Source organism: Ooceraea biroi, chromosome 2, assembly GCF_003672135.1.
Source record: "Ooceraea biroi isolate clonal line C1 chromosome 2, Obir_v5.4, whole genome shotgun sequence".
In the NCBI taxonomy this organism is placed as follows: Eukaryota; Metazoa; Arthropoda; class Insecta; order Hymenoptera; family Formicidae; genus Ooceraea; species Ooceraea biroi.
Genome location: NC_039507.1, coordinates 17704208 through 17725845, shown reverse-complemented (window position 1 = coordinate 17725845; position 21638 = coordinate 17704208). Strand labels below are relative to the sequence as shown.

General features: G+C 33.5%; 3 protein-coding genes and 1 long non-coding RNA gene across 11 annotated transcripts in view; 1 reads left to right on the top strand and 3 right to left on the bottom strand.

Moving 5' to 3' along the window:
- Positions 1–937: 937 nt before the first annotated feature.
- LOC105279416 lies at positions 938–10971 on the bottom strand. Its single transcript, XM_011339179.3, has 9 exons — positions 10614–10971; positions 8170–8289; positions 6248–6365; positions 5714–5978; positions 5476–5592; positions 5283–5373; positions 4913–5058; positions 1227–1356; positions 938–1138 (listed from the first exon to the last, which is right to left on the bottom strand). The coding sequence occupies exons 1-9, from the start codon at positions 10746–10748 to the stop codon at positions 1085–1087; spliced, it is 1176 nt and encodes a 391-aa protein (XP_011337481.2). The 5' UTR covers positions 10749–10971; the 3' UTR covers positions 938–1084.
- Positions 10863–19336, bottom strand: LOC105279414 (odorant receptor 13a-like). 3 transcript variants are annotated; one of them, XR_003406190.1, is made up of 9 exons: positions 19108–19336; positions 17666–17785; positions 17407–17524; positions 16866–17130; positions 16628–16741; positions 16426–16516; positions 12461–12606; positions 11778–12246; positions 10863–11682 (listed from the first exon to the last, which is right to left on the bottom strand). XR_003406190.1 is itself a non-coding variant. In XM_026967890.1 (9 exons), exons 1-9 carry the CDS (start codon positions 19273–19275, stop codon positions 11969–11971), a joined length of 1209 nt encoding a protein of 402 aa, XP_026823691.1. In that variant the 5' UTR covers positions 19276–19336; the 3' UTR covers positions 11765–11968. The 3 variants fall into 3 exon arrangements, 2 of the variants coding, with proteins under 2 accessions (XP_026823691.1, XP_026823690.1); XM_026967890.1 differs by lacking the exon at positions 10863–11682 and having other exon boundaries at positions 11765–12022; positions 12114–12246; XM_026967889.1 differs by lacking the exon at positions 10863–11682 and having other exon boundaries at positions 11765–12246.
- Positions 11137–21638, top strand: part of LOC105279415 — a 115457-nt gene continuing 104955 nt past the window's right edge. For 4 of the 5 annotated variants that reach the window (XR_003406192.1, XR_003406191.1, XR_003406198.1 and 1 more), the window contains exons 1-5: positions 11137–11223; positions 17639–17752; positions 18006–18076; positions 19124–19230; positions 19358–19719. This is a non-coding gene — a long non-coding RNA (uncharacterized LOC105279415). The remainder of the gene's footprint in view (positions 11224–17638; positions 17753–18005; positions 18077–19123; positions 19231–19357; positions 19720–21638) is intronic. The other variant, XR_003406204.1, reaches the window with a different exon arrangement.
- The window catches only part of LOC109610890 (odorant receptor 24a-like), a 57607-nt gene continuing 56989 nt past the window's right edge, over positions 21021–21638 (bottom strand). The window contains exons 8-9 of one of the 2 annotated variants that reach the window (XM_026967885.1): positions 21398–21530; positions 21021–21306 (exon numbers count right to left, since the gene is read on the bottom strand). In XM_026967885.1, the coding sequence (XP_026823686.1) occupies positions 21253–21306; positions 21398–21530 (187 nt within the window). In that variant the 3' untranslated portion in view covers positions 21021–21252. The other variant, XM_026967887.1, reaches the window with a different exon arrangement.

Below are 21638 nucleotides of genomic sequence, written 5' to 3'. Positions count from 1 at the left end.
CACAGCTATATTTGATCCTTCTACTCTATTTGCTAACTTCCGTGTTGTTAAGCGCGGGTTTTCATCAGTATTTGTAAAACTTTCTCATTAAAATCAGAATGATGTTCAGACATACGTATTTCATCTTTCAAGCTCTAATTCACAGAACGAACTACTTTGGTTCTTTCTGTTATTACATCCTTACCATATACATTAGAAATTACAAATTTTTCGAGATGTGTCTGCAACAGAATTGTATTATTTGAATTCCCACAGCATTATATATCGAATATATCTTACTTTTACGAATATGATTCATACAAAATCATTAAACGTTTTTTATTAATAACTTGGATGGTTAAAACCTTCTGCGGGTTATTCAGGGAGGTATCCTCTATAATATATGTCAAGGTCAATATCAGAGGAGGGCGGTCCCCTATTGGGTAATTTTATCATAACTTTTTTATTGAACTTTTTTATTGAATGATGTCGGGACGAATTCTAATGTGAATGCTAAACAGATAAAATGATGTGGACGTGTGATTTCCGTCTAAGCCCTTCGCGATTTGTGTCACTTATTTTGTCAGTGATATAATTCCTTGGAAAACTCAAAATGACATCAGTTTATAAGATATTGACCAAGAGTGAAAAAACATAATGTTACAAATGAATGGAAGAGTAACTATAATATATATGTATATTCCATAATATTTGTGCACGATATCTAATAATTTACAGCAACATTCTGAACGTTTTCTGTAGTATTACTGCATGTAATACGTACCGTATGACTGCAATTTTATAAAAATTTAAGTACAGTACCACACACATACCAAAATTAATATTAGTAAATTAGTCTAAACAGATGAAAATTATCGGCGGCTGCTATATAGAAATTCAACTACTTTTAATTTTTGGGTCTTGATGTTACATGCAGCGCAATAAAATTTAAAAATAATGAAAATGCTTCATTCTCTTTATTCATTTTTTGACAATTTCAGGCACCAGTTATTTAAGAACGGAACTTTTAAGAACAGAAAGTACTTTATTCATCTTCGAGCTTACTACTTGATTTTAATATACTATTAGTTGATTAATATTAATATCACTTCTGTATAGAACATAAAATAGTAAAATACGATAATGATGCGCTTAATAACTGCAAAGAAAAAAATTATTTTAGTTTTCAGTATAAACATATGTTATGTATCCTATACGTATTGACACATAATGTATAACAGTTTTACCGAAGCAAAGTTTTCTAAAGATATTGTATAAAAACCGTATTTGAGGGCATAAGGCTTAGTGCCTTTTTGCAAAAGAAACAATATTAATCTTTGCGAGCGTACAGGTGCATCGTACCATCGAACGTTACATCTGCAAAGTAATATGCAAATACTAAAATTAATATTTGAAAATGATAATTTAAAATATCAAAAATGTTGATGGTAAAATATTTAAGATAGAAATACATGTTTTACAGAAGATGTTTGCAAATATTACATTTACAATATCACGTTGATTGTTATTCACGCATATGTTAATAATATATTTGTATAAAATTAAGAATAAACTTCCAAAAATCACCCACGCCCGATTTACGTGTTCTTTGATGAAAATGTTTGAAATGACTCAAAGTGAATATGATTATTGATGATCCAGAAATGGATTTAGTAATTATGCAGTTTAGGGGAAGCAGCTCGAATCACTTTGACCTTGACGTATGTTGCCGAAGTCATGTCCCTGGGTACCATGTTGAAGGTCTTAGCTGGCGGTTGTTTATTAAAAAGTTATTAACAAAAGAAGTTGAATGATTTTGCACGCATTTTCAGCTGTCCACGCGAAGTGAGGGCTTGATTATGATATTTATTGTCTAACACAACTTCCTAAGCAACCATCAATATGAGAAAGGCAGTAGCACTTCTATAAACAAAAGTTATTAAGACGCGTCTTAAGATCAAGTTCTTGCGTGCGTTTTCGACTGCGTTCTAATCATATCTAACTAGGATTGTTTACACACACTGAAAATGGTCTAATAATGAGACCGAAACGTTTGTGAGAGTTGTATTCTTTGATTAATTAATTATAAACACGTACATCCTGCTTCGCTCTTATTATTGATATACTTACATAAAAGTTATTAACAAAAACTGTTTTATGATTAGTAAATGGTTCCGCATGGGTTCGACGAGGTCAGTCTTGGACATTCCACGCCAATAGGGGTCCACCGCGAGCGGGGTAGTCCCTCTGGAGTTTATTTATATTTTTTTGTCGGTAAGGGTGCAGGCTTCGCGAAGCCCCTCCACCTGCGTTACCCGCCCTACGCAACCACTGTCGAGTTATCGGATATACGATTCTGTATGAGTTCGACGAGGTCCGTGTATTGGACATTCCGTAAGCACGAGAAGAGGGAGGAGGAGGGTGTAGACTTCACTTGGCGTAAAAACATAGATATCGTTGAACCAATGTCATTCGTACCGATAACTCGACAGTGTTTGCGTAGGGCGGGTAATGCAGGTGGAGAAGCTTCGCGAAGACGACAAAAATATAACCAAAGGGGGACTACCCCGCCCGCGGTGGACCCTGATTGGCGTGGAATGTCCAAGACACGAACATCGTCGAACCTATGCGGAATCATTTACTAATCATTAAACATTTTTTGTTAATAACTTTTAAATAAACAATGACCGCCCGCTAAAATCGTTTGCAGATTAAACGGGAAGATCACCTCTATAATATATGTGAAGATATGTCAAGTTTCCACTTAGCGTAAACAGTCGAAAATGTATGCAAAACTATTAACCTTCTTTTGTTAATAACTTTTTAATAAACAATGACCGTGAGCTAAGATCTTCAGACTGTTATTCAGGGACATAATTGACAACATACGTCACGGTCAAAGTGATTCGAGCTGCTTCCCCTAAACTGCATAATTACCATGGATTTTTACCGACTAGAAAGATAAAGGCATAAAATGTTCAAATAAAATAATATCTAATGATTGAATATTATATATTTAAACATGTATAAAACCTAAACTAACTTAACCTAACCTACCCTAATTTGATCCAAATTATATATGTATATACGGGGTGTCCCAGACCTACCGAATCACCGCTTCAGGGTAAACTCCTGACGTCATTCTGAGACAAAAGTTCCTCTGGCAAAATGTCGAGGGTAGCGAATTTTCGGTCGGGATATATATATATATATATATATATATATATATACAGAGTGTCCCGGGTTTTAACCGACAAACTGCAGGAGCATATTCTACTAGAGGAAATAAAAAAAAATTCTTATATCGAGTTTGCTTAGAAATGCTTTATTACAAAGTTATAAACCAATATTGAAAAGAAATATGAGATAAGTAACAACGGAACATAGTGTCGAATTTGGAAGGTCGAAGATGTTTATGTTATGTGTATTCACATGTATTCATGTTCACTATGTTGAAACGATTCAGTATGATTGTTACTTTCACAACAGTAGCTGTTAGATTTCAATCGTCGTGTGAACTAGCAATTACTATCAGAATGCCAAAAGTGTTTTCAAATGAGGAATACACTGATATTCATTTCGTGTACGGATTCTGTGACGGAAATGCACGAGCTGCCGTACGAGAATATCAACGTAGATTTCCTAACAGGAGAGTACCAGATAGTTCTGTGTTTAGTAATACCCATTTGCAATTACGTAATTTGGGTTCATTTCGACCTATGAATGAATATGATGATGTTCGTTCAGCTCTAAGACACCGACGACCGAAAATGTGCCACTGCAGTTTCGCCAAAACAGCTGGATACAGTTAGACGGTTGTCCATCGTACTATGCTAGACAAGTTAGAAACTGGTTAGATGAACATTATGTTCATAGGTGGATTGGTCGAGGAGAACCGGTTTTCTGGCCTCCAAGATCGCCCGATTTAACGCCTCTTGATTTTTATTTATGGGAAACTTTAAAAAATAAAGTTTACAGTACAGAAGTAATCTCGCTTGAAGATTTAAAGCAACGAATTACTAATTCAGTTACTGAGATGCAACAACATTTTCAGGAATGTCGTACTGTAACAAATTCTGTACTACGTCGATGTCTAGCTCGTATCGATGTGCAAGGACAACATTTTGAAATGCGTCACTAAATCATTGCGTAGATAATTTTTATTTTTGTGAAAAAATCCGTTGTTACTTATCTCATATTTCTTTTCAATATTGGTTTATAACTTTGTAATAAAGCATTTCTAAGCAAATTCGATATAAGAATTTTTTCTTATTTTCACTAGTAGAATATGCTCCCGCAGTTTGTCGGTTAAAATCCGGGACACCCTGTATATATATATATATATCCCAGCAATACACGCTCAATGTAATATTTATATATATATATATATATATATATATATATATATATATATATATGTATGGTGTGGCAAGGGACGCGCGCCACGTGCCGCTCCTAGCTGGCACGCGACCTATAACATACAACTAATAACTTGAAATAACTCTCATTTAAAAACTATCATTCGGAAAAAATTATTTTGTATAGTCTCAGGAACTTTTTGGTGTATTTCGAGCGCGATTATTCTGTTATTCTATATATCGGTTTAATAGCAACTCGTCGACCGCGTTAATGATACGCGGCAGTGTCTCGCTCCACTTTGCCTTTAGGCGCGCTGCGCTTTATACTTGACACGAGACACTACCGTGTCTCTTGATATACATAAATCCAGCTGAAACTATTCAATCACTACATATTACTTTATTTGAACTTTTTAAACCTTTATCTTTCTCGTCGGAAAAAATCCATTTCAGGATATTCATTTTGAGTTATTTCGAACGTTGTCACCAAAGAATAAATCGAGTGTAGGTGATTTTCAGAAGTTCAGCCAAACTTAATATTGACGACTTTAGTTAATTATAACAAAGTATCTTACGCGGATGAAAATATGTAATAATGGTGGTCTGTAATTGCTTGACCTATGCAGTTGTTTACTAATGAAAATGCTAACGCGCCAACCGCAAAACTACAGTATTTTACAAAATCTTCCATGCTATGTACAAAACAAACGGTTCGAAAGATCTGCAATAATATATTACACATATACTTTTTTGTAATAGATATTATTAAAGAATTTATATATAAAATTTATATATGTATATACATACTATATATAAAATTTAAGAAATATGCGTGTATTTATAATATATAGATTGTATATATTGTTACAGTGATAAATAAAGACAGTGATAAATAAAGAATGTAATAATTGTGACAGTGGGTTAGGTTTTTGCTTAAATTCTTACTCCATACAAATGAAGGCTCAAACAAATTACGATAAGCGTTATTAAAAGAAAAAATGTTCCCTTGAAATTATATAAAAAGACTTCAGTAAACCTATGAAAAACATATAAATATTTTATTTTATATGTAATATAAATATCCTAAAATTCCTGTGGGTGTGTGCGTGCGTCCCTGCATGCATGGAATAGGACATACTTAAAAGCTATGCGATGAATGTCTATTGCATGACTTATCGTCTTGTCGATCTCTCTCTTGTTCATCCGATTAGTTATTTCGTCACTATTTATCCGCATTACTTGTTCGATACGGTAACTACAATTAAATTACAAATATTGTTTTTCCTAAATTGTTTCTTGAAAATAAAGAAAATTTTATATGAAATCACAATATTCCATTCAGTTTTACTTTTACTGTTATTAAATTACTTTCTCACCTGGCAATGTTAAATAATCCACAAAAATATGAAGAGTATCCAGTCATCAATATTGCTGTTCCTATTACTGTACCTCCTACTATGTACACGTTTGCGTATAGATGCAGCAAAATACAATAAAAATATTTTTCTTGATCGACAAAATATTCAGTTCTGATATATATATTGCGATATGGCTCAGATTTATTTACAAGGAAAAAGATGTCGAAAATCCGTGGCAGAAATGGCAAAAGAAGGAAAATGAAGAAACTGAACATCGTCAACGCTGAAGATGTTGTAAACCAAAAATAGTGTTCATATAAATCCATCCTCTTTGATATATCGAAATACAGCATAAATATATGTTTCAAATATTTGATTATTTTATCAACTCAATATTTTTTAATTTTTTATTTTTCTGTAATAATTTGATATGTTCCTAACACTATCCACTTTTTTTCTGATTTATTTTTATGTTTGCAAACTTTTGGTATATTATTTTATAATGAAAAGCGTGCGCTAAGGCATAATAAATACTAATTGATATATTCTTACATATTAATCCAATTGCAATATGTTTTGCAATGTGTCCATATCTTTTTATTATAGCAATTTCGTTTTCATCCTTTAACTCACTGCAGATGTACTGAAGATTTTCCAATAGACGCTTCACCTATCATATCATTAATATATCAGACAATTCTCTATTTCTCTGATCAAGAGGCACGGTAGTGTCTCGCGCCAAGTATACGCGCAACGCGAGAAGCAGAGTGCCTCTTTACGCGAGACGACGTTTCGAGAGAGCCTTCGATTATTAGATCTCAATAACGGCTGATCCAATCAACTTCTAAGTAGGCTCAATCGATAGCTTGGGTTCGATTTGCATAAGAAAAGTGTTTTCATTTTTCTCCTACGTGTCCTACGAGCGGAGATATTGCGATGCAAAGTGAGAAATCTGACGATTTTACGATTAATTATGTAAGATACTCTGTTTTCTCCTCCTTTCTCAAGTGAGGGCAAGGGGGGCTCGCGGAGAGACGAATGAAAAAATGTGAAGTTCGCTAATTTCGACGCTAGATGGCTCGAAATGAAACGTAAATGTAGAGTCGATAATGTTAAATGCAGTATTAATCAATATCGTCATTTCGAATTTTGCATAACTTTTTAAATATTCTTTAATTTTAATCATCTCTTAATACATTTTATATGGCACGGTAGTTAAGAGTTGATTAAAATCAAAGAAACGTTTATAAAGTTATGGAAAATTCGAAATATGACGATTTTGAGACACACACACACACGCCACACGCGCACGCACGCACGTCTAGCCACGCTGCTACAAAGTCGGGTAGCTGCGCACCCACAAAGACAGGTCGCTGTGTGCCTACAAAGACAGATCGCTGTGTGCCTACAAAGACACTACAAAATGTGTGAAATCACAACAAAATTACGTTTTTAAAAAAAGGTACAAAAAAGCGCCAAGCATACGCTCCCGAAGAACGCGTTCAAAGATGACCTCTATAAAACTAATGATATTAACAAATTTTGCCAATTATAAAAATGAGTATTTATGCAAACCAAACAATCTATTACATTTATTTTATTTATTACATCTATTATATTTTTATACAACTAAATATTTTAATACATATAAATCCCTCTAAAAAACCTTACAAAGGTAAAAAAAATACGCCAAGTACATAAAAAGGCAAAACTAAATATGATGAAATCCATAGTTAACTAGCCAAGTACTTAGAAGCAATTCAGTTTGAGGATTTGTAATTTGAAATAATACTTGGCGTGCCCGGGTTTTGCATTGGACATGCATTCTTCTAAATTTGCACTGCCTTGAGTATTTTCACTAATGACTCGTAAATCTTTGTATTTGGTAATATTAAAACAAATACGTTTACAGTTTTGCACGTTAGAGGGTGATTATAAATACCCCTTTTCATTACTCACTCAATACAAATAATTTACACATACAGTTTACACCAATTATAGGTAGGACGTACGTTTTAAGGCGACCCGGGCACGCCAAGTATTATTTCAAATTAGAAATCCTCAAACTAAATTGCTTCTAAGTACTTGGCTAGTTAACTATGGATTTCATCATATTTAGTTTTGCTTTTTTATGTACTTGGCGTATTTTTTTTTAACTTTGTAAGGTTGTTTAGAGGGATTTATATGTATTAAAATATTTAGTTGTATAAAAATATACTAGATGTAATAAATAGAATAAATGTAATAGATTTTTTGGTTTGCATAAATACTCATTTTTATAATTGGCAAAATTTGTTGATATCATTAGTTTTATAGAAGTCATCTTTGAACGCGTTCTTCGGGAGCGTATGCTTGGCGCTTTTTTGTACCTTTTTTAAAAAGGTAATTTTATTGTGATAACGTATACAAAACATTATAGTCTGATTTATACAACATGTTTATGTTTAAAAGCACAATGTAAAAACTCAACTTACAGCATACGTCTTAATCCAAAAAGAATTATATAGAATTACCCACACAAGAAGATAAAGTGATGCAGAAAGAATTTCAACGAAAAAGTCAAGAGTCCATTCTGTAGTTAGAAATGTTGTAAGCTGCAATTAATATATTTATTTAAAAAATTAGAAAATTGCATTCTCATTTGATTAGCATAATATGCAAATGTTGCTTGGAGATCGTTAAATAAACCTTAATGTAATGTGTCCAGTAATGTAATTTGTAATTGATAATTTAACTCTTTTGGTTATTGCGAATGCTAATATTTTTGAGCAACGATATTTACATTGTCGCAAATCCTAACAAATTTCAACAAAACAACTAAATACTAACAGAAAGAAAAAAGATAAATCTAATTATGAAGTGATGCGATATTTGCAGATTATTTAATCCCTCTAAATAAGCTTACAAAGGTAAAAAAATACGTCAAGTACATAAAAAAGCAAAACTAAATATGATGAAATCCATAGTTAACTAGCCAAGTTCTTCGAAGCAATTCAGTTTAAGGATTTCTAATTTAAAATAATACTTGGCGTGCCCGGGTCGCATTGGACATGCATTCTTCTAAATTTGTACTGCCTTGAGTATTTTCACTAATGACTCGTAAATCTTTGAATTTGATAATATTAAAACAAATGCGTTTACAGTTTTACACGTTAGAGGAGTGATTATAAATACCCCTTTTCATTACTCACTCAATACAAATAATTTACACATACAGTTTACACAAATTATAGGTAGGACGTACGTTTTAAGGCGACCCGGGCAGGCCAAGTATTATTTCAAATTACAAATCCTCAAACTAAATTGCTTCTAAGTACTTGGCTAGTTAACTATGGATTTCATCATATTTAGTTTTACTCTTTTATGTACTTGGCGTATTGTCTTACCTTTGTAAGGTTTTTTAGAGGGATCTCATTACTTTTTGTACAAATTTTTTATATTTCATTAATTTTAAATGTTTTTATGTATTTTTGTATTGCCACAATAATATGCCATTTTATTTCTGCTGTGAGATCTCATCAAACATAAAAGTGTTGGATAATAAAGATTTATTATCTAATCGTGCAAATCTTCTTAATACTTCTAATTGTCAAATATAAATTGTGACAATTTCAAATTTTCTTTCTCTCCCTCTCTCTTTCTTTCTCGGTTTCATTCTATGAGTATAAAATGTTCCAATTTATATTTTACATTGTCATAATTTATATTTCAAAATTAGAAGAATTATTTCCTTATCATTGCGTCGCCATCATGATGATTTCATTTAAAACAAGTAAATTTTTATTTTTTATATAATAGTTTTTGCGATTTATATCTTTATCGTAAAATAAAACATTTTCCACGTATTAAAATCAGATTTAATTCATAATAAATTAAATCGTGCATCTGTGAACGCAGCTTGAATGACAAAATCGCTTTGAATGTGTATGTGCGAACATATGTACAGTCATAGGCACAGAGGTTGCGACACTTTTTTTAACTGAGTTTATGAACATGCAATCAAATTCAGGATGCGAATCACTGTGACGCGCGCCTACTCGATGAATGATCATGAAGTTGTCAAATTTGCGTATACATGTGTAACACAGTTACATGTGCGCATCACAGTGATTCGTATCCTGAATTGGATTGCATGTTCATAAACTCAGGTAAAAAAAAGTGTCGCAACCTCTGTGCCTATGACTGTACATGAGTCTAAACCTGATTTCGGAAAAGGAGAAGAACGAAACGTCACAATTCTAACATTCAATTACAATATTTCAGGATTGACTGAACCAATTTTATTTGGAGTGGTCGTAACCGAAAGCTTGCACCCATATTATTTTATAAAAGTGCCGTTAGAGTTTTGATTACGGCTTTAGTTCCTAAAATATTTTAATCAAAACTTTATGTGACATGTCAAATGATATGAATTCCAGATAAGCTAAACGGTAGCGCTTGACGTCTATGTATTAATCCCTATGCACTGAACTTGGTAACGCTCGATGTTTATACAGTGATTCTCATTGTTCGGAACCTTATTTTTTATTTTTATGTACTTGACGTCTCGACGCTACCGCGTCGCTTAATCTTTTTTTAAAAAAGCTTATTCTTGATATTGTAGATTTAATTACGATTTACAGTACTATAATTATTATTTACAGTACTATTATTATTACTTATTACAAACTAAAAGTTACTAATTATGTCAATCATAAGTAATTAATACGAACGCATAAAAAATAGTTTTTCTGTTCATAATAGTGTTATCGAAAGATTTTAAATCTTGCATGAAACTGAAGATATGTTTAGCATCTAAAATAATAATATATGTACCAAAGTAGAAAAAAAATATAATAATTAAATATGAACAACTATATTTTTTATATAATATTTTATATATACAAAAATATACGTCCATTAATATATATTTACATACCTGAAATATAATAAAACTAATCAAACTAAGAGAAAACACAGAACACTGAAGTTGAACAAGCATTGTTCGATGGTAAGGCCATAACCCAATTGCGACCATAGAAAGTCGATGAATATAAAGAAATTGAGTATCCATATCACATAGATCAGTCTTGTTCGAGCTTCCACACTCATTTGGGAGTGATATACTGCGATAAACCGTTTTTGTCTCTTTTCTTTAAATAAAGAATATTACATGACATTTTTCTTCTTGCGTATTTTCCAATGTAAAATTCCCTAAGTTAACAGAAATATACCGACGAAAGTAACATAAAATATCAAGATGTAATGTAAGCTGCTATAGAAATAATTTGCTCGCAATTTACGAGGAAGAGAAAAGTGGGCGATTAATCGATCGATTTGGCGCCACAACGAAAGTACAATATTTATTTCTCACAGAAAAATAGTCATTGCATGATGTTTTGACCGAAGTTCGCGCAAGCGCAATTGATTTTTCCAAGCAGTACGTCTTCGCGTTCTTCATTGTAATCCGCGCATTCGTAGAGTACACATGTTGCTTAAAAGGAGTGCTACCTAGCTGATCGTACGTACACGTCAGTTTTGATATGATGGTAATTATATAACATATCATATATCACTATATCTTATTACGTTTGAACCAAATGTTGAATTGCATTCTCAAAGTTTTTGGAAAACACGTATTTATTGAATTGCAACATACAATCGGTTTTTTAATGTTTACTATTTTTGATATTTAATGATAATATGTGGTTGTATAACCATATATTCGTTATTAGAAACACTAAAAAAGCAGAAGGAATATACAATCTGTTTGATAAGAGAATGTCTGGCGAAACTTTTATATGGAAACCTTCTAGACCTTTTATTGGGAAATTCCAATGGGAGTCGGTAAAGTTCTACGGAACCCCTTGTCTAACAATAAGATATTTTGTAGAGAAAGCTTCAATTATTATTCCAGCTTTATGAAAGACAACTTTTGCCCTGAATGCCGCATACGTATTGCAATTCGAAACTGTGTCCCGTGGCCATCATGATCCTTGAGGTTAATCCTACCGAAAACGGTTGGACATAATAGAATACCATAGAAGAAATATGTGAATAGAATAGAAGTGAATAGAAGGAAACTAGATATACATTCAATTACTTTTAATTTTTGAGTTCATCTTAATGTGCATGCGGAGTAATGAAATTAAAACATATAATGGAAATATTTCATTCTCTTTATCCATTTTCTAACAATTTCAAGCACTAGTTATTTCAAAATGGAACTTTAAAAAACCCATCTTCGAGTTTAACAGGTGGTTTTAACATAACATTAGCTGATTTATACTAATATCACTTTTGTATAGAATATATAATAGTAAAATACGATATTGATGTAGTTGAAAGCTGCAATGAAAATGACATTTTAGTTTTCAGTATAAACATATACTATGTATATTATATATACGTATTGACACATAATATATAATAGTTTTACCGTGGCAAAGTTTTCTAAAGATAGTGTATAAACACCACCAAATTTCATGGCATAAGACATAGTACCTCTTTGCAAAAGAAAAAATATTAATCTTTGCACGCGTATAGGTGCATCGTACCATCGAACGTTATATCTGCAAAGTAATATGTAAATAATAAAATGAATATTTGAAAATGATAATTTAAAATATCAAAAATGTTGATGGTTAAAACCTTAAGATAGAAATACATAGTTTACGGACGATTTGCAAATATTATAGTTACAACATTACGTTGATTGTTATTCACGCGTATGTTCGTATAAAATTAATAGTTACAACTTTAATATATTATAACAAAATATCTTACGCGGTTGAAAATATGTAATTATAGTGTTCTGTAATTGCTTCACCAATGTAGTTGCCTGCAAATGTACATAGTAAAATGCCAAGCGTAAAACTAAAGTGTAATACAAAATTTTCCATCTTAAATACAATGCTAATGGCTTGAAAGATCTGAAATAATATGTTACACACTTTTTTGTAATAGATGTTATTAAAGAATTTATATATGTATAAGTAGTAGTGGCTTCCGGATAGATATTGCATTCCTTGACAGCTTTGTGCTAACGTTTCGCAGGCATGCAGTCCGCATCATCAGGGCTGAGCTCCGATACTGAGCTCGCTTGGTTTGCGATAGTCCTTCTTCTTATATCTTATATCTTATATCTTATATACCCACATTTCCCCCCTATTTCTTCAACTGGTGAAGGGGTGGAGGGCCGATCATTGTGTTTTTGATTAATGAGCTGATCAATTAAAAAACAGGGAGGGCAGCGTGCCAAATAGGATTTACCTGATAACTTTTATCACGGTTCATCAATTAGATTTTCAGGATGCTTGAAAATTTCTTAACCTTCACGATTTTCTGCAAACTAGCCTTGTGTAGGAACCAAGATCGTAGTCTTGTCGTACTAGACGGAATCTCCAGTCTCCATCCAGTTTTCGGCTACGGCTGACTGAAAGATGTGACCGTACTTGGCACATCGCTGGTGTTTTTTGATCCGTGTACTGATCTTCTTCCCGGTTTCTTCAGTGTACACTTTTCTGCAAGAGCATGGAATCTTGTATACACCATTGGGATTGCCAAGGGAAGTCTCTGATCCTTAGGATTGAGTAGCAATTGGGAGACCTTTTTTGAGGTTTAAAGATCACTCTGATGTTGTGTTTACTCAGAACCCTACTAATGCAATCTATCTGTCTTGAATATACAGAAAGATAACTATATATTTTTTCTTCTTGTCTGCATCCGGCGTCTTAGTGTTGTTAACATCTGAAATTTTGTTTCTCAACCTCTGAGTTGTGCGGTTAATATCTTTGGTGGTGTATCCATTCTTTGATAAGCTCTGATTGAGATGTCAGCTCTTCGTTCAGAGAAGTTGGTTCGGAGATGATGAGTGCTCTGTAAACCAGTGAACTAATGACAGAGTTCTTTTGGGCAAGATGATGGGACGTTGCATGAAAATATCGATCTGAGTGTTGGTTTTCGATAAACTCGATGACGCAAGGTGTTGATTCATGCCTACTAATCAGTACATCCAGAAAGGGGATTTGTTATTTTTTCATCCATCGTGAACTGGATGTTGGGGTGTTGAAATTTAATAAATGTGGGGAAGTGAGGTAGGGTTTCCCTACCATGGCTCCATACGACGAAAGCGTCGTCTACATATCGAAACTATGTGGAGGGTTTTAGTGGTAAGATCTTCAGTATTTCATTTTCGAAATGTTCTATGAAGATGTTTGCAATGATAGATGATCCCATTGCTGCTCCAGAGATTTGTTCAAGAATTCTCCTTTGAACTGGAAGTAGATTGAAGTGAGGGAACACTCTATTAATGGAAGAAGGTTAGGAGGGATTATTCCGAATGCCTTGATAATATTCAAGATATCTTGTACTGGAACATTTGTAAACAAGGATGATACATCGCAGCTCACTAAGATGTCGCTTGGTCCGAGTTTTATCTTGGTGATTCTGTTCACAAAGTCCATTCAATTCTTGATGTGGAAATTGTTGAGACCGGTAAGTCCTTAGAGATGTTTAGTGTGAAAACGGGCTAATTGATAAGTGGGACTGTCACTATTACTATCAATCGGTCGTAAGGGATTCTTTGTGAATCTTAGGAAGATCATAAAGTCTGGGAGCTGAGGATTCCTCTGGGGATGAGGTTTTTGTAGTTTTAGGAGATAGATCTGCCTTCTTTCTAAGAGAGGAAGTTTTCTTCTCTACGCTGGACGTCGGATCGCGTTTGAGATCTTTGTACGTTGGAATCCGAGAGTATACCTTGATTGTATTATCTCCTTTGTCCATTATTACCTTAATATTATCTTTTTCCGCTGGTAGAATTAGGATGTCGTCATTCATTTGTAAACTTTTAAGTGCTACACGTTCCACTCTGCTGATGTTTTGACTTTACTCAACCCGAAGGATTGGAGATTTCCCTTGGCAATCCCAGGTGTATACAATATCCTTCTTGCGGAAAAGTGTACTTTGGAGAAACCGGGAGCAAGATCAGTACACGGATCAAAAACACACCAGCGATGTGCCAAATACGGTCACTTCTTTCATTCAGCTGTAGCCGAACACCGGATGGAGACTAGAGATTCCATTTAGTACGTCAAGACTACAATCTTAATTCCTTCACAAGGCTTACTGCTAGAAAACATCGTGAAGATTTAGATATTGTGAAACATCCTGATAACCTGATAAAGGGTATCAGGTAAATCCCATTTAGCACTCTGGCTTCCCTGTTTTTTAATTGATCAGCTGATTAATCAAAAACACCATGATCGGCCCTCCACCCTTCCACAAACTGAAGAAATAGGGGGGGGGGGAGAATGTGGGTATATAAGGACTATCGCAAACCAAGGGAACTCACTACTCGGAGTCCAGATGATGCGAACTGCAATGTTTATGAAACGTCGGCACGGAGTTGTCAAGGAACGCAGTATCTATCCGGAAGCCATCACCACTAACGAAAGCAAGTGCCGTAAAAGCCTCAAAATCAGAATTTATATATACAATTTACATATAAACGTTTAGAGATATGCACGTATACAGGGTGTTTCATTCTGTTACCACCGGTTAATGGTAAGCCACTTCTGCCTAACCATTTCTACTTGTGATAAACAACTCCCCGCGCGCCTAGCAACCCCGATCGCAAGGCGGTCGCTCGCCGCGCGCTTGTATTCGCCGGTAGGCCGGACTATACAGAGATATTTAATAATTAATAACTCGTTAACTATTGCGAAAATTGCAAAATGGTACAGGATTTTTCGACTCAGCTCAGTCCGCTATATCTGCACACGAGCATTGTCCCATTCATTCTGAGACACCCTATATATCTGTATGTACACGCATATCTCTTAAATTAATTGTTAATTAAAATGTTTCTCATATGAAATATCTTATATTGTTAATAATTCTACTAATACTATGATTTCAACATATACACAATTAGTTTTATGTCATTCTACTTACGAGGGTGGTCCAAAAAGTAATGAGACAAATGCTATTAAAAATACAAAACTGTATTTTTAATCTAAATTCACATGGTCCGTTAAAACAATTGTCCCCAGTGAAAACAACTTTCCTCAGTGCGCTATCATGCACATTGTCGTAGTGCAATATAATTTCTTCAATTGTTTTATTCGGACGGTTTTTCTGAATTGGTTTACAACGTTTACTTTAATAGTTTAATACATCGATACATGCGTCAGTCTTTTCATATGATTGCGCTGGCTATATTCATTATCACATCATTAATGATGGTGCTTTGACGCCCCTTGTCTTCCGCGCTCTCACGACCGGCCAGAGACGCGGTATGCCAACGAAAACATGTTGCTCGTGATACACATTATTCTTTAAAAGCTTCCTGTACGTTGCATAAGTATCCGAAGCCGATTTTTTTAATCGAACAAAATTGCAAACACAAAATTGAATCACATATCGTTGGTCAATATTTTTCTCCACATTGTTTTTCGGAGGCAAACTGCAAACACTATTTATGCGATCGATTTACGCACTAATGGTTACAAACTGAACCGATCGGAACGGAATTTTCAAAGTTGATGGAAGAGATGTTCAAGGTACATGTAGGTATGCAGGTATCACTTTGCATTCTTTTAAGTCCTCTAGCAAGACGAGTCTCATTACTTTTTGGATCGCCTACGTATAATTGTCTGCAGCTCCAAATCCTGTCCTTTAAACGTCTTGTTGCAATGATGAATAAAACAATTTAATAATTGTGAGATTTAGGATTTTGCTGAAATTCTTACTCCAAACAGATGAAGGCTCAAGCAAATTACAACTAGCACTATTAGAAGAAACCATGTGTCCTCGAAGTTATATAGATAGAATTCAATAACCCTATGAAAACATATAATGGTTTATTTTATTGTAATATACATATCCTACACTTTTGTGTGTGTGCGCGCGCGCGTGTGTGCGTATGCACGCCTTGCGTGCAATAGAACATACTTAAGAGTTGTGCGATGAATGTCCACTGCATGACTTATCTTTTTGTCAACCTGCCTCTTGTTCGTCCGATTAGTTATTTCGTCAATAATCCGCATTGCCTGTTCGATACGGTAACTACAAATAAATTAAAAAATTTTTTTCCACAATGTGTCCTCGAAAAAAAGAATATTTTATATGTAATCACAATGTTCCATTCTGTTTTACTTTTACTGTTGTTAAATTACTTTCTCTCTCTTACCTGGCAATGTTAAATAATCCACAACAATATATAAAGTAACCCAGCATAGCTGTTTGTGTTGCTAATATTGTACCTGCAGCTATGTAGAGGACTGCGTACAGATGCAGCAAAATAAAATAAAAATATTTTTCTTCATCGACAAAATATTCAGTCCTGATATATATATTGCGATATGGCTCAGATTTATTTGCGAGGAAAAAGATGCCGAAAATCCGCGGCAGAATTGGTAATAGAGTTACGATGAAGAAAAAGCACATCATGAACACTGAAGATGGTTTAAAAACATATGCAGTGATCAAATAAATCTATCCTCCTTTATATATCGAAATATAGCATAAGTATATCTTTCAAATGTTTGATGTTTATTATCTTCTTAGTTTTATTCGACTATTTCATTTTTCTGTAATAATTTGGTAGGTTGCTAATAATACCCACTCTTCTTTGTTACTTACTTTCATGTTCGCACACTTGGAGTATAATATTTTATATTATAAAGCGTGCGCTAAAACATAATAATAAATAATAATTGATATATTCTTACATGTCATTCCAATTGTAGCACATTTTGCAATGTATCCGTATCTATTTATTATGGCAATTTCGTTTTCGTCCTTTAAGTCACTGCAGATGTACTGAAGAGTTTTCAATACACGCTTCACCTATCGTATCAATAATATCATTCCCTATTTCTTTGATAAATTTTAAATTATAAATATTAAATTATAAAAAGTATAGTGTATGAAATCTGACTTATATAACACATTTATTTTTAGCGGCACACTGTAAAAAACTCAACTTACAACATGCGTGTTGATCCAAAAAGAATTATAAAGTATTGCGCACACAAGACTTAAAAGTACTATAGAGAGAATTTCAACAATAATGTCGTAAGTCCATTCTGTAGTTAGAAATGTTGTAAGCTATAAGTAAGGTAAGTACTTAAAAAATTTGGAAATTGTACTCTCATATAATTAGTATAAGATGCCGATCTTTCTTGGATATCATTAAAAAATAAACCTTAATGTATCCATTGATTTAATTTGTTATTGATAATTTATTATAATTTAACTCTTTTTGGTTATTGCGAATACTAATAATTTTAAGCAAAGGTCTTTATACTGCCGTAATAAATTTTGACAGATTTCAACAATAACAGTTTCTAAAGAAGCTAAATTTCTAAGAAAAGAAGCAAGATGATGCTAAGTATGAAGGTAATGCGGATTTTGCCAATTATTTACTCTTTTCTTAAAAAAGCTTATTCTTGATATTGTGAATTTAATTACATTACTATTATTACTAATTACAAATAAAAAATTACTAATTATGGCAATCATAAGTTAATACAAAGGCATGACAAATTTTTTCTGTTCAAACCCATACAGCACAGAAGCTGCAGCAATAGTGCTGCAACGTTACAGCTTTGCATATTGCAATGCAATATTGCAAAAACATTGCAAACACAATTTGGTGCAATGTTAATTCAGTAATGTCGCACAATATTTCAAAACATTGTTAAAATAGCATTACATATATTTTGCGTTCAACGCGTATATTACGGAGCTACGTTCCGACTGTTGCTGTTAGTACTGAAAATTTATAGTTCACATATTTATATATGTACGTTAAATGTACGTAATATATATATATATATATATTACGTACATTTAACTTAAACAGTTATTTAAATATTTTTTGTCTTATGCAATTCGGAACAGAGCAGCAATCACCTAACTTTTTCTCTAAGGCGGAAGAAAAGTGAAGTTTTATATTTTAAAATATCACATATATCTATATGGAACTTTTCACTTGTAACGTTTCCATCGTAAAGAACAAAATACGTTATCGCTGCGCTGAGCTAGAATTGGCTAGAATTAAATTTATTGGTTACCGCGTCGATCAAGGGCGGCAAGCGTTGCAATAATTGCATATATATTATGTTGCAATGTTGCTGCAATGTCATAGCAACCTTGCAGCAATATTTCGCAATGTTTCTGCAATGTTGCAATATTGCAGGAAAATATTACTGCAATATTGCAATGTTGCTGCAATATTTCTGTGCTGTATGGGAAGTAATGTTATCAAATAATTTTAAATCTTGCATGAAACTGAAGATATGTTTAGCATCTAAAATAATAATATATGTAACAAAAGTAGGAAAAAAATAATAATTATAAATATGAACAACTATATTTTTAATATACTATATACAAAAATATACGTCCATTAATATATATTTACATACCTGAAATATAATAAAGCTAATCAAAGTAAGAGAAAACACAGAACACTGAAGTTGAACAAGCATTGTTCGATGGTAAGGCCATAACCCAATTGCGACCATAGAAAATCGATGAATATAAAGAAAGTGAGTATCCATATAGGTCACTCTTGTTCGAGCTTCCACACGCATTTGGGAGAGATATATTGAGATAAAGCTATTTTACTTCTTTCTTTCTTTGAATAAAGAATATTATATAACATTTTTCTTCCAGAGTATTTTTCAATGCAAAATTTCCTAAGTTAACAGAAATATACCGTCGAAAGTAACATAAAATATCAAGATGTAATGTAAGGTGCTATAGAAATAATTTGCTGGCAATTTGCGAGGGAGAGAAAAGTGGGCGATTAACCGATCGATTTGGCGCCGTAACGAAAGTACAAAGGAATTTTATTTCTCACAGAAAAATAGTCATTGCATGATGTCTTGATCGAAGTTCGCGCAAGCGCAATTGATTTTTCCAAGTAGTACGTCTTCGTGTTCTTCATTATGATCCGCGCATTCGTAGCGTACACATGTTTCTTAAAAGGAGCACTACCTGGCTGATCGTACGTACACGTCAGTTTTGATATGATGGTAAGTATATAACATATCATATATCATTATATCTTATTACGTTTGAAACGAATGTTGAATTGCATTCTCAAAGTTTTTGGAAAACACGTATTTATTGTAGGACTGTTACTTTTTCGAAGCTTCGAAGCTTCGAAAGACTTCAAAGTAACGAAGGAATCTTCGAAGGTACGAAGTTTCGAAGGATCGAAGCTTCGAAGCTTCGAAGGAACGAAGGAATTATCGAAGGTACGATTGCACAGTAAATCGATTTTATTATGACTTTTCCGTGCGAGCTAAGAGCTTGCGACGACGACGACGACGATGACGACGACGTTGCACCACGTCGACGACGAAGACGACGTCGTTGCATCACGTCGCCGATGACGTTACACCACGTCGACAACGACGGCGACGACGTTGCACCACGTCGACGACGAAGACGACGAGGACGACGAGGACGACGACGACGTTACACCACGTCGACGACGACGACGACGATAACGACGTCGTTGTACCACGTTGACGACGACGACGACGTTGCACCACGTCGATGACGATAGAGAGTGAGAGAGCGAGAGAGCGGGAGGGCAAGAATTGTATGAAATGTCGTATCACAGTCATATTTTTAATTTAAAAAAATTCCTATCGCAAATAGCAAAGAAATAGAAAAGACGTGTTGAGAGGATAACACAAGCTGAAATTGGTTGCATGTAATCGATTACCGTATAATTTCAAGTTATTGGCTTTCGAAGACTACTTCACATCTTCGAAGCTACGATCCTTTGATCCTTCGAAACTTCGTACCTTCGAAGATTCCTTCGTTGCTTCGAAGCTTCGAAGTTATCGAACTTCGATCAAAAATAACAAGCCTAATTTATTGAATTGCAACATATAGTCGGTTTTTTAATGTTTACTATTTTTGATATTTAATGATAATATGTGATTGTATAACCAAATATTCGTTATTAGAAACACTAAAAAAGCAGGAGGAATATACAATCTGTTTGATAAGAGAATGTCTGGCGAAATTTTTATATGGAAACCTTCTAGATCTTTTATTAGGAAATTCCAATGGGAGTCGGTAAAGTTCTACGGAACCCCTTGTCTAACAATAAGATATTTTGTAGAGAAAGCTTCAATTATCGTTCGAGCTTTATGAAAGACAAATTTTGCCATGAATGCCGCATACGCATTGCGATTCGAAACTGTGTCCCGTGGCCATCATGTTCCCTTGAGGCTAATCCAACCGAAAACGTTTGGACATAATAGAATACCATAGAAGAAATATGTGAATAGAATAGAAGTGAATAGAAGGAAACTAGATATACATTCAATCACTTTTAATTTTTGAGTTTATCTTAATGCATTGAGTTCAGCTTAATGTGCATGCAGCGTAATGAAATTTAAACATGTAATGGAAATATTTCATTCTCTTTATTCATTTTCTAACAATTTTAAGCACTAGTTATTTCAGAATGGAACTTTAAAAAACGGAAACCCATCTTCGAGTTTAACAGTTGGTTTTAACATAACATTAGCTGATTTATACTAATATCACTTTTGTATAGAATATATAACAGTAAAATACGATATTGATGTAGTTGAAAGCTGCAATGAAAATGACATTTTAGTTTTCAGTATAAACATATACTATGTATATTATATATACGTATTGACACATAATATATAATAGTTTTACCGTGGCAAAGTTTTCTAAAGATAGTGTATAAACACCACCAAATTTCATGGCATAAGACATAGTACCTCTTTGCAAAAGAAAAAATATTAATCTTTGCACGCGTATAGGTGCATCGTACCATCGAACGTTATATCTGCAAAGTAATATGTAAATAATAAAATGAATATTTGAAAATGATAATTTAAAATATCAAAAATGTTGATGGTTAAAACCTTAAGATAGAAATACATAGTTTACGGAC